The sequence below is a fragment of the Medicago sativa genome, chromosome 1 (genome assembly GCF_051527215.1).
Source record: "Medicago sativa cultivar Bolivia chromosome 1, Bolivia_mono, whole genome shotgun sequence".
Lineage (NCBI taxonomy): Eukaryota > Viridiplantae > Streptophyta > Magnoliopsida > Fabales > Fabaceae > Medicago > Medicago sativa.
This window is the reverse complement of record NC_140749.1, coordinates 23,553,340-23,568,985: the sequence shown is the minus strand read 5'-3', so window position 1 is coordinate 23,568,985 and position 15,646 is coordinate 23,553,340. Positions and strand designations below refer to the sequence as shown.

The window sequence follows — 15,646 nt, the reverse complement described above, 5'->3', positions numbered from 1 at the left end:
GAATTTGAATGCTCGTCGTGTGAGGCTTTTTATACTGTTTGAAGTACCTGCTGAGAGCGAATTATCTATCTATCTATCTTGTATGTTTGACAGATTGCAATAATTCGAATTATCTATCTATCTTGTATGTTTTGACAGATTGCAATAATTCATGCGCTCTTAGTTGTTCAACTTGCGAACTTGTCTGCTTTCGAATTGCGTAGTTCTTAAGTCGAACTGTGGGTGGGATGGACTACCCCCCGCATTCATTATTTCGACGAAGTGACTTAATGACTGGAGAGTCTTGCACGCCCGCCCAATGTTTTGTTTCTTTGACTTGATGAAATCAAAGTTTTGCCTTTTGCTTTCCAGGTAATAAGTTACTTTGCTTGGAAAGTTTTTACCTTTGCGTAGTTTTGCAAGGAAGAGCTTCAGGCAGGAAGTTTCTAATTGTTTACCCGGAGTATTAGTCAAAAGTGTTGCACATCTAAGAGATTGCTTATCTGAATGTGTGTCCAAAGTTATGGACGTGTAACAGCGGGTGAACGAGAGAATTTTATCTAAGTCCATTCCACTGAGGCGTGAAACACCCATCGCGAGCTGGGGTTCTACCTAACATGCCGAGAAGTGATGTCGCAGCGGTAAGCATACATACTGAGGAGTAAGAGAATGTGTAGATTCTTCCCATCCTTTTTCTTTTTGGATTCAGAGTGGCACGACTTTCCTCTTCCGTTTATTTGCTCGACGGAGAGCTATGAGTTCGTTTTGTAGAACTAAGTATGTACATTAGAGTAAATTGGCGTTGTTTGCCGTCTAAGTGTAATAATTTTTGAGTTTTTCTGCATTCCAAGTTCTTAGAATTGCGTTTTGATGGAGGTCTTCGAGTCCGTAAGCTCCCGTTCCGGTCTTCATTCGGACCCTGAAGGGGCCGTCCCAGTTGGCGGCGAGTTTCCCTTCTTCGGAGTCATTCTGGTTTCGCCAGAGGAGGAGATCGCCCACTTCGAATTCCCTTCTTATGACCTTTTTGCTGTGTCGAGCGGCTATTTTTTGTTTTAGCGCTGCTTCTCGCAAGGTCGCCTTGATCCTGACTTCGTCGACAAATTCGAGCTCTTCACGCAGATTCGCCGTGTTGGCGGGAAGTCAGTGATGTAGTCAGTGCGCCATGTGAGCTCGGTTAACTCAATGGGCAAGACCGCTTATGTCTCATACGTGAGTCGAAGGGGTGACTCGCCAGTTGTAGAATGGGGAGTAGTTCTGTAGGCCCAGAGGACTGCGTGTAATTCCTCCGCCCATTGTGTTTTGGCCGCATCTAGCCTCCTTCGTATCCCTCTTAGAACTACCCTGTTTGCAGCCTCGGCGAGGCCGTTGGCTTGAGGGTGTTCGACGGAGGTGAAGCTTTGTTTGATGCTGATATTCCTTAGGTAGTCCTGGAACCTTTGGTCCGTGAACTGTGTACCATTGTCGGATATCACTAATGCTGGCACTCCAAATCTTGCTAAGATGTTTCTTTTGAAGAAACGGAGTACGTTTTTAGCTGTGATTTTGGCTAATGGTTCTGCTTCGATCCATTTGGTTGTGTAGTCGATCGCGACGACCAGATATTTGAGTTGCCCGTAGGCTTTGGGGAATGGTCCCAAAAGGTCGATGCCCCACCATGCGAAAGGCCAAGGAGAAACCAAGGATGTCAGCTCAGCAGGGGGTGCTAGGTGCATGTCCCCATGTTGGTGGCATTTATCGCATAGGTTCACGTAATCTTGGCGTCTTTCAACATAGTGGGCCAGTAGTAACCTGCTCGTAGGACCTTTTTTGCGAGAGCTTTTGCACCAAGGTGTTGTCTGCAAATGCCGTCGTGGACGTCGGCAAGGACTTCTTGGGTCTCGTTAGGTCCCAGGCACTTGATGAGTGGAATGGTGAAGCCACTCTTATACATGGTTCCTTCCACTAATGTGAATGAGCAAGCCCTTCGTTTCAACCTTGTTCTTTCTTGCGAATTGGTAGGGAGTTCGCCATTCTCTTTGTATCGAGATATGAGTCCTCTCCAGTCTTCCATCCCGATGATCGAGTTGATCTCTTGATGCAGAGTTTTGATGTTTTGGATGCTTGGCTCACCGAGGACCTCTTGTATTACTGTTTTGTTTCCGTTTGCAGTTCGCGTACTTACGAGTTTTGATGGGTTGGTCTGTCCGGACTATCACCGTGTGCGCTAGGAAGTACTGCCTTAGTCTTATGGCTGCGGTGAGGAGTGCGAGTGCCACTTTTTCAATCCTCTGGTACCTTGTTTCAGGTCCCATTAATGCTTTGCTGGTGAAGTATACTGGTTTATGCCCCTCCGTCGTTTCTCTGATGAGGACGGCGCTTACCGGGTCAGATGAAACGGAGAGATATAGGTATAGTACTTCACCTTGATCTGGTCGCGATAACATTGGTGGTGCAGAGAGTGTTACTTTGAGGTGTTGCAAGGCAATTTCGCACTCGTCTGTCCATTCGAGCTGCGTTTCTTTCCTCAAGAGTTTGAAGAAAGGAAGTGCGTGTTGAGCGGACTTGGCCACGAACATAGAGAGCGGTCAGCATTCCGTTGAACGTTTGGATGCATTTCTTGGAGTGGGGCGTTGGGAGCTCAGTAAATGCTTGGCATTTATATGGATTCGCTTCGATTCCTCTCTCTGTTAGATAGAAACAGAGGAACTTACCCGCTTGGACTTCAAAGGTGCATTTTTCTGGATTAAGTCTCATATTGTATTTCCGAGTTTGCTCGAACACTCTTTTGAGATGGGTGGCATGATCCACCTCTTGTTGGGATTTTATGATCATGTCGTCCATGTAAACCTCAAGAATGTCGCCCAGAAGTGTCTTGTCATAAACTCTGTTCATCATACGTTGATAAGTAGCCCCCACGTTTCGTAGACCGAAGGGCATTACGTTGTAGTAATAGTTCCCTGATTCGGTCATGAAGGCAGTTTTCATTTTATCTTCTTCAGCCATGGGTATTTGATTGTACCCAGAATAAGCGTCCATGAAGGATAAAAGTTTATAGCCAGAGGATTTATCAACGAGTTTGTCGATGTTAGGAAGAGGATATGTGTATTTAAGGCAGGCCCTATTAAGATCGGTATAGTCAACACACATACGCCATTTTCCATTAGATTTTTTTACAAGTATAACATTGGAAAGCCAGGTAGTGTATTTGGCCTCGGAAATAAACTTTTCCTCTAGGAGGTCTTTTACAGCTTTTTCTGCAGCCTCTGACTTTTCAGGAGACTGCTTCCTACGACGCTGGGCTACAGCGCTAACTCCGGGATCCACTGTCAGTTGGTGACAGGCAACGCTAGGGTTGATTCTGGGCATGTCCATTGCGCTCCAGGCGAACAGGTCAGCGTTTTCACTGAGGCAGGCGATTAGCTGGTTCTTGACAAATTCAGAAGATCCTTGCCAATCTTGAAGTTCTTCGAGGGGTCGTTTCCGAAGAAGTTTTGGAGTTGTGCGGATCAAAGAAGTTTCGCGTTGTGCGGATCCTTCTTCTCCCGTTTTTGTTCCTTCAGGTCTTCTTTGGTGAACCTGGGGTCAAGTTCGAACAAATTGGCGTCCAGGGTAGTCGCAGCAGCTTTCCCTTTGTCCTCAGCAGGTTTGCTGGGTTGGGAAACCGAGTTCTGGGTTTTATTAGCTTGGAGGAAACATCTTCTTGCAGCTTCGATGTCCCCGCTGAGTGAGGCGATGATGCCATCCTTAGCATGGTATTTCAACTTCAGTTGAGCGGTTGAACATGCGGCCCCTAGTTGGGCGAGCCCGGTTCTCCCTATAATGCAATTGTAGAGAGACTGGCAGTCGATCACCAAGAATGAGATCTTTATTGTCTTTTTGGCCTCCTCTTCGCCGAAGGTGACCAGTAGCTCGACGTACCCCCATGGTTGAGTGGATGAGCCGTTGAAGCCATAGAGTTCATCCCCAACATAGGGAGAAAGGTTTTTCTCTGTCAGTTGGAGAGTTCTGAACAGGCTGGTGTACATGATGTCGCATGAGGCCCCTGTGTCTATCAGGACTCGTCTGACATCCGCGTTGGCCATCGATGCTCGCACGAGCAAAGGGATGGCATAATTTGAAGCTCCACCAGGCAGTTCGGAGTCGTAAAATGCCAAAGGTGGCCTTCCCCCTCGATTGAAGGGGGCCATGGCATTGACGTCCATGAGCTCCTGAAATTTCCTCTTCATGCTGCCCATGGATATGTTAAGCGTTCCTCCAGTGATGATGTTGGCGGTAGGGAACTGCTCCAAGGTGCATGAATAGGGGGTGATGTCCATGTTGTCATGGAAATCTCCTAGATGCTCCACGGACATGGCGATGGTTCTGCTAGGTTTAGGACCGTCACCGACAAGTTCGACAGCTTTCCTTTCCAATTCTGGATTTTTCACGTATTGTTTGAGCCGACCCCTTTGGATGAGGAGTTCGATGGCGTCCTTCAGATGGATGCAGTCGTCGGTGGTGTGTCCGTGGCACTTGTGGAACCGACAATATCCCTTCCTCTCCTGAGATGGAGCTTTTGGCAGTTTGATGCCGACTTCTGCTAGATCGGCTACAAAGATCTCAGCGAGGATTTTCTCCCTTGACATAGCCAATGGAGTGTACTCGGTGAAGTAGCCGTTGGGCCTCTTGCCTTCACGAGCAGCTTTGCCTTCCTTCTTTTTTTCCTGGAAGGGCTTTCTGGAGGGTTCAGCAGCAGGCTCCTCCTTCCCGACTTTGTTGAGGCTGTCAGCATACAAAGCCTCTTCATAGGCAATGTAGATCTTGGCGATCGCTGAGAACTCGTTGAGAGTCCTCGGGCGATCTAGAAGAACAGCCTTTTTAACGTCCGTCTCTTCGCGCAGACCTTTGGCAATGAGGTACAACTTCATTGTCTCGTTTACGCCTCGGACCTAGACGGCTTCTTTGTTGAACCTCTCGATGTAGTCTCGGAGAGGCTCGCTTCTTCCTTGGACGATGGCTTCGAGAGAAGCCACCGTTTTTGGTTGCGTCCTGGACGCGGTGAAATTGGTTGTGAACTCGTTGCAGAGGTCGCTCCAAGAGTCGATGGAGTTTCTCCTCAAGTTCTTGAACCATGTGACTGCTCCTCGTCTCAGCGTGGTGACGAAGAGCTTGCATTTGACGGCGCCCCGCACCGACCGGTATGTGAGAACTGCTTTGATGTTCTCGATGTGCTCATCCGGATCGGAAGTCCCGTCGTATGAGCCCATTTGTGGCGGTTTTTCCAGTCCGCGAGGGATAGGAGCTTCCCAAATACGCCGTGTGAACGGACCGTAAGCGCTCGTTCAGGTATCGCCGGTGTCCAACAAACTGGAAGACGACCTGTTGCGTTTGGGCGGGGATCTTCTCGATGGGGCCCGTCTCGGAGAGGATCTCTTGGGAGGAGACCGTCGAGGGGACCTCCTTGTTGACCTCCGGGTGTAGGACGGAGATCCGATGCTCACCGAATGCCTAGGGGATCTGGAATGTGACTGACTGGGGCTCTCTCCTCTTCTGTTACGTATTGGGGAGAGAGATCGTCGGGTTTGGACGGTTGGACGCGCTTGCTCCAGATCCATCAGCCGCCGGTTCTGTTCCTTGAGTAACGATGTTTGTCGTTGAACTGTGCGGATCAGGTTACTGATGAGTATGCCGGTTGATGCTGCATCTTCTGGCATCTCTTTTGGACGACTGGGACCTAGCAGAGGCCTTTGTTGGATAGGAAGTACTTGAACTGGTTCCTCCCTGGGTGTATCCGCAGGTGAAGGTGAAGATGTCACGCCATCCTATTGAGGAATGCGCACCTCACTTCGTAGTTGGGATTTGGCACCGTTGGCAGCCATTGTAGTTTTTTGAGAAAAGCTTTGGTTTTTAGTGATAAAAACGCGGAAGCTTATAGATTTCCCACAGACGGCGCCACTGATCGTACCTGATCAGAAGGAGACTACCGGTGCTTTGAATGCGGTGGTGATGACGGTGGTGGAATACGTCAGAATGCTTCTTGGAGCGGATGGGGGTATGTACCTGCAGGCACTCCGACGCTCAAGTCAGTAGAGATCAGAGAGTGAGGGTTTAGAGGGAGAAAAGAATTCTACCTTGGGGACTGCAGTGAGTCCCCTATTTATAGAGGTGGAGAGCTGCATAGCCGTTGGAGAGGCACACCTGGCTACGGCGGTTACAAAATCGTGGGAAGTGTAACCGCCGGAGAGTTTATTGCGGGAAACGTGCAGAATGTGCAAAGAGACGTTGGGGTTCGTTTGAACCAGTCTCGTTTGCTTCGTGCACCCCCCTCGCGGAGAGGGGGTAAGTTGTGAGCAATAATGCCAACGTGGAGTTTGGGCTTTGTAAGGTATTGGGCCAAAGTAAATGGGCCAAGAATCCTTTGGGCCGGTCCAGAACAGACCTTTTGGCGGCGTTGGACCACCACGAGGCCCTTTAACCTAAACTACGAAGCATAAAAAGTAACGCATACACGCACACGCACACATGCACCTAAAGCTATTACATAAAAACCAATTGTACATGCTACGGTCTGCGAAAGTAAATGCGAAAGTAAATGACAGAAAAAATAAATAAATTACATTTAAACCTATTATACATTCTAAATTCCATGCAATAATTATAAACTAAATTAAAGTAGGAAATGTGAAAACTAAACTAAAAAATGCATGAATTATTTACATTCAAACCTAATATACAATCTAAATCATATGCGATTATAAAAAAGACATAAACTAAGTATACACAATGGAATAAACAATAAATTATGCATCCTAAACTAATAAACACAAGAAATGAAAATGATAAAGTGCAGAGAAATAAAATATACACAAGGGAAATTAAAATGCATGAAGAAAAAGAAATAACATGATATGATGCGAGGCAGAGTGTGTAGGAATTAATCAGGGGATGCAGAGAATAAAAAAACAAATTGGGTCTCAGATAGGGTGCAGGCATGTTGGGCTTAGATGGGTTAAAGAGGGACACTTGATCATGATCGTACAACTTTGATCAGATCACAGAATGAAGCAACATGGACCATTGGATTAAAATCGAACGCGCAGGAGGCGAGGCTGCATGGTAGAACATGCACCCACGCACATAGGATTACACAAGCATATAAAAAGGCAGTAGGCTTCAGAATCTTCATTTTCTCAACTTCGTTCTCTCTCCTCTCTCCCACAGCTCTCTCGTCTTCCTCTCTTACTGTTCTCTCTCGTCTCAGTTCTTCATCTTATAAAACTCCGGTGGGAGGTAAGTGGCAGCGCGGCGGCCGACCGTCGCAGGTGGCGGCGCCGCTGGTGTATACTCCTTTTTTTGAAATTTTTTTGTGTCCTATCTCCTTCTACTCCTTTTTATTTTTGATTTATTTTTACTTTAAGATGAGAAAGGTTTAAACTTTACCCTATATCTAATGAAAAGAGAAATAAGTACTACCTTTGAAAAGGATTGAATCCTGTTGCTTGCTGTTTGTAACGACGTTATGGGTTGAGTTTGATTGGCGCCGGTTTGGACTCGATCTTGTGTCTGGACTCAACTGGATTTGTGTTGTGCTGCTGTTGTTGTTGGTTCGGCCACCAGTGCTGTTGCGTCGCGGTTTTGCTGTTGTACGGTGCGACAGATTCGCGGTTGGATTTGCTTTGGATCGGTCACTAGGATATTTGCAATGGGGTTTAAGGGTATGACACTGACGGGTTGTTGATTGGTTTAGACTTGTAGGTACGGATTTGTGTTGAGGATTATGGGTTTGGGTGATTGCGGTTGAGCTGGTTTGGTGTTGGATTAGTGACGGATTGTGCAGTGGTTATACGTGTGCATGTGTGAAAATTGGTGTGAAATTTGGGGTTAAATTGTGCGTTTTTGGCTGTGTATGTTACTGGATTTTTTGCAGGTTTAAGTGGTGAATTTCGGCCCTTGGGATTTTGATTTTTGTCTATGAAAGTCGGCCCTCTTTGTGTAGTGATTGCAGGTTATATATATAGTGTTTGGATTCTAGGTTAGGGTTTGTTGAATGTCTGCTGAAAATTTGTGGCTTGGGGAGGAGAATAAGCAGTGTTATTGCTGGATCGATAAGGCCGAGAATTGGATTGGGATGGAGGAAGGAAGAAGCGCGTATATGTTGTGTTATTTGGATGGAAATTTGGACTTATCATGAGACAAAAGAAATAACATAAAAGAAAAAAGAAAAAAAAAAGATAAAGGTTAACCGTAATAAAAAAGATGAGGTTAAAAAAAATGAAGACTGATAATAATAAAATTAGAAATAGAAAAGAAAAAAAAACTAGTAATAATAAAAAATATTTTTAAAAGCAAAATTAAAGTTAATTTGAAAATTGGATAAAAGATGGAAATTAGAAAAATAAAATAAAAAGTGAGAAGAGGGCTCAACTCAGAACCAAAAAATGAGGAACTTTAAAATACCTCTCTGTCGAATTTTGCCGAAAATCGAAAACTAGTCAGGGTTAAACGACGCGTGTCAGTGGTACCTTCGGTCAAAAATTGGGTATGACAGATGCCCCTATTTAAGTTTCTTCGTCCGGAGATTTGAAGATGAAATCTTTGATTCGATCGGAGCGAAGAGACTTAAATACAAAGTACACCAATTTTGGACCTAAGATACTATGAATGCTCGTGAAATGCTTGTATGAATGCAGGACGACAAAGATGACTTGACTGGAATGAGAAAAAACAACGGGATACCCAAATCGTTAAAGAAAGGGATCCGACACAGCAGGGGAATGTAGTTTTACTGGGGAAAAGATTGTCTACTACTGTATTGGTTTGGAACGATAGCTTAATGAAGACAAAACTTTTTAGTGACATCACTAGATCAGCGAAGCTGGGGATGACACTATTGAAATTGAAATTGATTAGTGACATCACTAGAACAGATTAACTGGGGATGACACCATTGAAATTGATTTGAATTGAAATTGATTTGATTAGTGACATCACTAGAACAGATTAACTGGGGATGACACCATTGAAATTGATTTGATTAGTGACATCTCTTGAACAGATAAACTGGGGATGACACTGGAGAAAATAAAATGTGATTTCGAACTGTTCATTGGCTGGAACTGACCGTTTGAAATGTGACGAAGGGTAACCTCAAGCAGTCTGTTGTTTAGGACTGGCAGCTTGAAATAAGACAGAAAGGTAAACTCAAGCGGTCCGTTGTTAGGGACTGGCAGCTTGAAACAAGACAAAAAGCAAACTCAAGCGATCCTTTGTTAGGGACTGTCAGCTTGAAACAAGATAAAAGGTAAAGTCAAACGGTCCGTTATTTAGGACTGGCAGTTTGAAATAAGATCAAAAGGTAAACTCAAGCGGTCCGTTAATTAGGACTGGCAGCTTAAAACAAGGTGAAAAGGTAAACTCAAGTGGTCCGTTGATTAGGACTAACAGCTTGAAACAAGACAAAATGGTAAACTCAAGTGGTCCGTTGTTTAAGACTAGCAGCTTGAAGCAACATGAAAAGTAAACTCAAACGATCTGTTGTTTAGGACTAGCAGCTTGAAACAAGACAAAAAGGTAAACTCAAGCGGTCAGTTGTTTAGGACTGGCAGCTTGAAACAAGATAAGATGTAGACTCAAGCGGTCCGTTGTTTAAGACTAGCAGCTTGAAGCAACATGAAAAGTAAACTCAAACGATCTGTTGTTTAGGACTAGCAGCTTGAAACAAGACTAGAAGGAAACTCAAGCGGTCCGTTGTTTGGGACTGGCAGCTTGAAACAAGATAAAAATTAGACTCAAGCGGCCCGTTGTTTAGGACTAGCAGCTTGAAACGATTGAGGACTGAGATGAAAGAACACGACCAAACAAGACTTTGGGTGACTGATGCAACCATGTATGAATTGATATTATGTATATGTTGTGTATGAATTAATGTGTGAAAGTATTAATGTATGAATGTATAATTGTATGAATGTATGAATGTACAACTGTATAAATTGGATATGACAGGCGACTCGATGAAACGAGACAAGACAGGTAAGATGGGAGGCAGACTGACATCGCAATACAAACACTCGGCAAACTTCCTTGGAGATGATAATATTGTGAGCAAATCGAGCCGTTGACATGGTAAAACCTGGCACAAGAAGTTGCCATTTGTATATCGACACAAAGTGCTCTTCCTCTGGCATGCTTCAACAGTCATGTTTTTTTTGTTTTTGTTTTTTTTTTAAATCCCTAACTTTTGCCTGGACCGTCCTTTCAGGTGTTCAGTCCACCAGGAGTATATTCCTTTTTTGTGCCCCTAATTTTTGTCTGGACCGCCCTTTCGGGTTTTCAGTCCACTGGGACGCTCTCTATTGCCTAAGCCACTCTTTCGTGTTTTCAACTTAGCGAGCTTTGTATATTTTTTTTATTTTTGGACTATGATAGCATCTTGCTCAAAGCAGAGGACCTCTCCACATTGCTTAGCCATGTTTCACTTCCGGAATGTAACCGTTCTCGAGGCTGATGTTGACGTACGCTTCATCTACTCACGAGTTCAAATGGAGTGTGTTTGTTGTTCACACTTGTCAAAAGATAAAAAGTTTTTGTATTTTGAAATTTTTTGCTTCAAGTATCGCCATCAAAAATAGAAAAAACTTTGCAAATAGAATAAATGAGAGTTCCAAATAAATGGGCTCAGGCTCAAATTTGATGAATTGAGTGGTGACCTGCCAATGGCATGGCTCCACAGATCTTTGAAAAATTTGGAAAATGGTAAATATATGGAAAGGTACATTGAACACAATAACCGTTACACTCCATAACAACTTTGAATGTCCCAGTTTCGAGTCTTTGATTTGTAGATGCTTTGAATCGGAGGTTCTTTTGATGACTGGATGCCCCATGTAGACTATGCTGACTGATGCAGTTACTTGTCATGATCCTTAAATTTTGCATAGATTGCCCTTATCGGGTTTTCAATCTATCAGGAGAATCATTTTTTGTTCATGTCTCTAACTTTTGCTTGGACCGCCCTTTTGGTTTTCAGTCCACCGAGACACTCATTTTTGCCTAAGCTGCCTTTTCAGGTTTGCGACTTATCGAGCTTTTTATTTTTGACAGAGTATTTCTTGACTGCATCAGCGTTCATATGACGCGTGAGTTTGTCACCATCCGTAGTTGCGAAAGTCATTGCACATGGGCCTTCTTATTTAGGCGTCCACTTGCCCCTGGAGTCTGGTTAGAAAGTAGTACAAAGTCTCTTTCTTAAATTTCACGGGGATGAACCTTCTTGTTGGAAGCTTGTTTCAAACCTCTTTTGATATATTTGTACAAGATCATCATATGTTTAAATTCGATCAATCTTGGGCTTTAGCAGAACTCCTATTGGCAGGACTTCGACCTTGATGAGTCATAATTTAGTCTAATTTAATGCATTATTTAGTTTAGTTTTATTTAGATTTGATTTTATTTTATTGCATATTTATTTCCTTTTTGAATATTTTACTTTAAATTGCTTTTTATTTTATTTTAGTAACGAATATATGGTGGAAGGTGTCTTGGAGCAAAAGAAAGAGGACTAGAGCAAATACAGTGCGAAAATACGAAGATACGAGACAAAAATATGTCTCTATCAAGTCAGAAGCTTGGCACGACCCGTGCCAATATGTGGCACGGCCGTGCCACCCTCCAGGATGCTCTTTTGCTTCTTTTCTTCAAGCCCAAGTTACCCTGTTGCAGCTTTACTGATTTGCCCTTATAGTTGCTTAGTTTTTAAGTCAATTGTAAAACTATAAATAGAGTAGATCTCCATCATAAACATTCACCTTTCCTTAGAATATTTTAGTGAATTATTTCAATAAAGTTCTTTTATTTCCTTTACTTTCTTTCTCGCAATTTATTTTATTGCTTTCTCTCTTCTTCCCCCATGTCTACGATGAACATGAGTGAGTAGACTTCTTTGTCTTGGGATTGTTGGATAAGTCTAATGACGTAATCTGAATCAATCCAAGCCTTATACCCTAATTATATGTTACCTAATTCCTAATCTAAATTCACCGCTTTAACATGAATTAACTATTATCAAACTGTGGAAGCGAACACGGAGGGTTTGATAATCGTTAATTCATCATTTCAAATATCAATTCATAAAGCGAACGCGGAGCTTTGATATTCGAACAAGTGAATTTAGACAAGGTTTGTGAAACATGAGAATAGTCTAGTAAACCTTGAGACATATAAAGTTTCGATCTTCAAGGGTCCCAAAGGCAATCACCCATGAGAATAGGTGTGGTTGCTGGAGGGATACACTCACTGACTTCGAGAGAAGCTTTGATACGCTAAAGAGAAACTTGTCTTTAGAAATTAAGAATAATGTAGAATTATAAGTTTAAGGCTTGATTGTGAAGGATTCGTTGTTATGACGAACCAATGATCCCAAGGCTCTTTTATTATTATTGTTATTTACCTTCAGCAACTAAACCTCCCTTTTTATAACTTTTCTTCTCTTCTAATCATTCTTTTAAAGTTAGTTAAATTGAACAACTCCCTAGCGGAACGATACTCACTCTTACTACTATTACTTCGATAGACCGTGCACTTGCGATTTGGCTCTATCAAGTTTTTGGCGCCGTTGCCGGGGAGTTAACTAATTTAATTAACTTTTCTTTAGTGATTAGAATCCTCTCTTCTTCTTTTTATTCTCTTTTTCTTTTCTTTTTATTTTTCTGTTATCGTTAACTTCTTGGGTTCTCAACCTTTTATGCGAAGAACTAGAAATCGAGTGGTATTAATACCCGAGATCGAAAGGTTTTTACATAAAAGGAGGAGAGAGGCACAAAATAATACCGCCATGGCCAATCGCACTCTCAAAGAGTATGCAACGCCGTCTACGGCTGAGCCACAAGCTATTATAGTGTACCCAACGGTTGAGGATGGCAACTTTGAAATCAAGCATGACCTACTTAACTTGGTGCAGCAAAACCAATTTTCGGGATCCCACACCGAGGATCCCAATCTTCACATCGATGTTTTCCTACAAATTAGTGGAACCATGAAGGAGAACCAAGAGGCCGTAAGACTTCATCTCTTTCCCTTTTCCTTAAGGGATAGAGCTAGCGCTTTGTTCCATTCCCTCGAAGTCGGTTCCATTACTTCATGGGATCAGATGAGGCAATCATTCCTTGCCCGTTTCTTTCCCCCATACAAAACTGCTAAACAAAGGGACCAAATTACTCGGTTCAATCAAAAAGATGGGGAGTCTCTCTATGATGCGTGGGAGCGTTTCAAAGAAATGCTTAGACTTTGTCCCCACCATGGTCTAGAGAGTTGGCTCATAGTCCACACCTTTTATAATGGCTTATCTTATACCACTAAGTTGTCTGTTGATGCAGCTGCAGGTGGAGCTCTAATGAACAAGAACTACACGGAGGCATACGCCTTGATTGAAGACATGGCTCAGAATCATTACAAATGGACCGACGAGAGAGCCATCACTAGTTCTTCATCCTCCAAGAAGGAGGCAGGTATGTATGAAGTCTCTAACTATGATCACCTTGCTTCTAAAATTGATGCATTAATGGAGAAATTTGAAAAATTCAATGTTAGTGCCATCAATCTGTTTCTACTCCTTCTTCTTGTGAAATATGTGGTATAACTGGTCTTGTTAGTGTAGATTGCCAACTAGGTAGTGTTATTAATGGTGTCGAGCAAATGAATTATGCTCAATACAACCAAGGGATGAGACAAAATCAAAATTTTTACAAAAATCAAAATCCCTATGGACAAGTAGCACCACCTGGCTATGCAAACAACCAGAGATTCACTCAGAAATCTAATTTGGAAATTTTGTTGGAAAATTCTATTGCCAACCACAACAAACAACTTCAAGAACTTAAAAACCAAACTGGATTTCTGAACGATGCTCTTTCCAAACTTAATACCAAAGTTGATTCTATCTCTACTCGTTCTAAAATGCTTGAAACACAAATCTCCCAAATAGCCCAACAAGTGTCCACTCTTTCTCAATCACCGGGAGTCTTTCCTGGCCAACCCGAAGCCAACCCTAAAGCTCATGTCAATGTCATATCTTTTGGGAGTAATAAGTTAGGAGATACTATTGCTAAGGTTCAAAACATTGAGAAGGACAATGTCAAGCTTTTAGGTGAGAAGACTGTGATAGAAAGTGAGAAACCGCTTGATAAGACCCAAACTCTATCCCCATTAGATGTTGCTAAGCTTAAATTGGAAGGTAAGTTTGAAAAATTTGTTAACATACTTAGGAAGATTTGCATTAAACTTCCTTTTGTTGAAGCTTTGTCTAGAATGCCTCTATATGCCAAGTTTTTAAAGGAAATTTTTTCAAAGAAAAGGGCTATAGAGCATAGTGAGACAATAGTTTTGGCTAAAGACACTAGTGCAACCATTCAAGAAGCACCTCATAAGCTTAGAGATCCAAGTAGCTTTGCCATACCTTGTGAAATTGGGAATGAAACCATAAACAAAGCCTTGTGTGACTTAGGAGCTAGTGTTAGTTTGTTGCCTTTGTCTCTCTTTAAAAGGATAGGTAGGGATAGGAGAGTTGAAACCTACCGAAGTAGAATTGAAGTTAGCTGATCATTCTACCATGAAACTAGTAGGATTTGTTGAGGACATACATGTTAAGATAGAAGGGACACACATCCCAACTGATTTTGTAGTCGTTGACATTGATGAGGATGATAACGTCCCTATAATCCTATAGGTAGACATTTCCTCGCAACTGCGGGAGCTCTTATTGATGTTAAACTTGGTAGGATAGTTTTTCAAGTGAGTGATAAAAAGATAGGATTTGAGTTGGAAGGTGTTATGAAAGGTCTCGCTCTTTACTCTTGTTGCATGATTAAAGATCATGATGTGAAAGAACGTTTTATAGCGTCATCTACACAACATGATCTCTTTGATCCATTTTAAGGACTTTTTCTAACCGTTAAGCTAATGACATTAAAAGAGCGCTTCGCGGGAGGCAACCCGTGCATTTATTTGCTTTATTTTGCTTGTTTTCCTTTGTTTTAAGTGTTTTGTAGGTAATTGTCCGATTATGATTCGAGAAAAACTGAAAATTTTGAAGCCCCCAGGACCAGAAGGTTGGCACGGCCCGTGCTAAGGATGGCACGGCCGTGCCAGATGTTACAATACAAAAAGTGGCCAAAGTCTAGAAAGTTGGCACGACCCGTGCCAATAGGTGGCACGGCCGTGCCCGATTTCTACACACTATAACCTTAAAAAAAAATCTTTCTTCTTCCTCATTCTAAACCACAACCCTTTTTCATCTCTCAAACTTCTCTCTAAACCTCCATAACCATCCACCTTCAAACCTCCATATCTCCCTTAAAACTTCATCAATCCACTCAATTCTTTCACCAATCAATCACAAACTTCATTCTAAACACAAACCACTAATTAAAAACAACTTTCATCCACCCAATCCCAAAATTCACCAAAACCCTCATTCCATTAACCCTAACCTAAAACCCACAAAACCATCATCAATCTCCACCACCAAACTCCTAAAACTTACTCAAACATCAAACACAAACCAAAACCAACCTTTTCCACCAAAACTCTTTCAAAACCCTAAACCTTCACCAAACCATACAAAGTCAAACCAAGGTCAAAGATCAAATGGCTTCAAGGAGAAGTGGTAAGGAACCAGCAAGCTCTTCTGGTCCTCCCTCGAAGAAGCAAGCACAAG

At 42.7% G+C, this 15,646-nt stretch overlaps 1 protein-coding gene and 1 non-coding gene across 2 annotated transcripts; both read right to left on the bottom strand.

Moving 5' to 3' along the window:
* Window positions 1-3,464: 3,464 nt before the first annotated feature.
* LOC146953751 (uncharacterized) lies at window positions 3,465-4,865 on the bottom strand. Its single transcript, XM_085742577.1, has one exon. The coding sequence runs from the start codon at window positions 4,863-4,865 to the stop codon at window positions 3,465-3,467; it is 1,401 nt and encodes a 466-aa protein (XP_085598703.1).
* Window positions 4,866-13,129: 8,264 nt separating this feature from the next.
* On the bottom strand, window positions 13,130-13,236 carry LOC146953750 (small nucleolar RNA R71). Its single transcript, XR_015025161.1, has one exon. It is a non-coding gene; the product is annotated as a small nucleolar RNA R71 (small nucleolar RNA).
* Between the last annotated feature and the right edge of the window lie 2,410 nt (window positions 13,237-15,646).

What these genes read in the sequence shown, in the direction of transcription:
- LOC146953751 (XM_085742577.1), bottom strand. Translation starts at nt 4,865, where the DNA reads ATGAAGTTGTACCTCATTGCCAAAGGTCTGCGCGAAGAGACGGACGTT.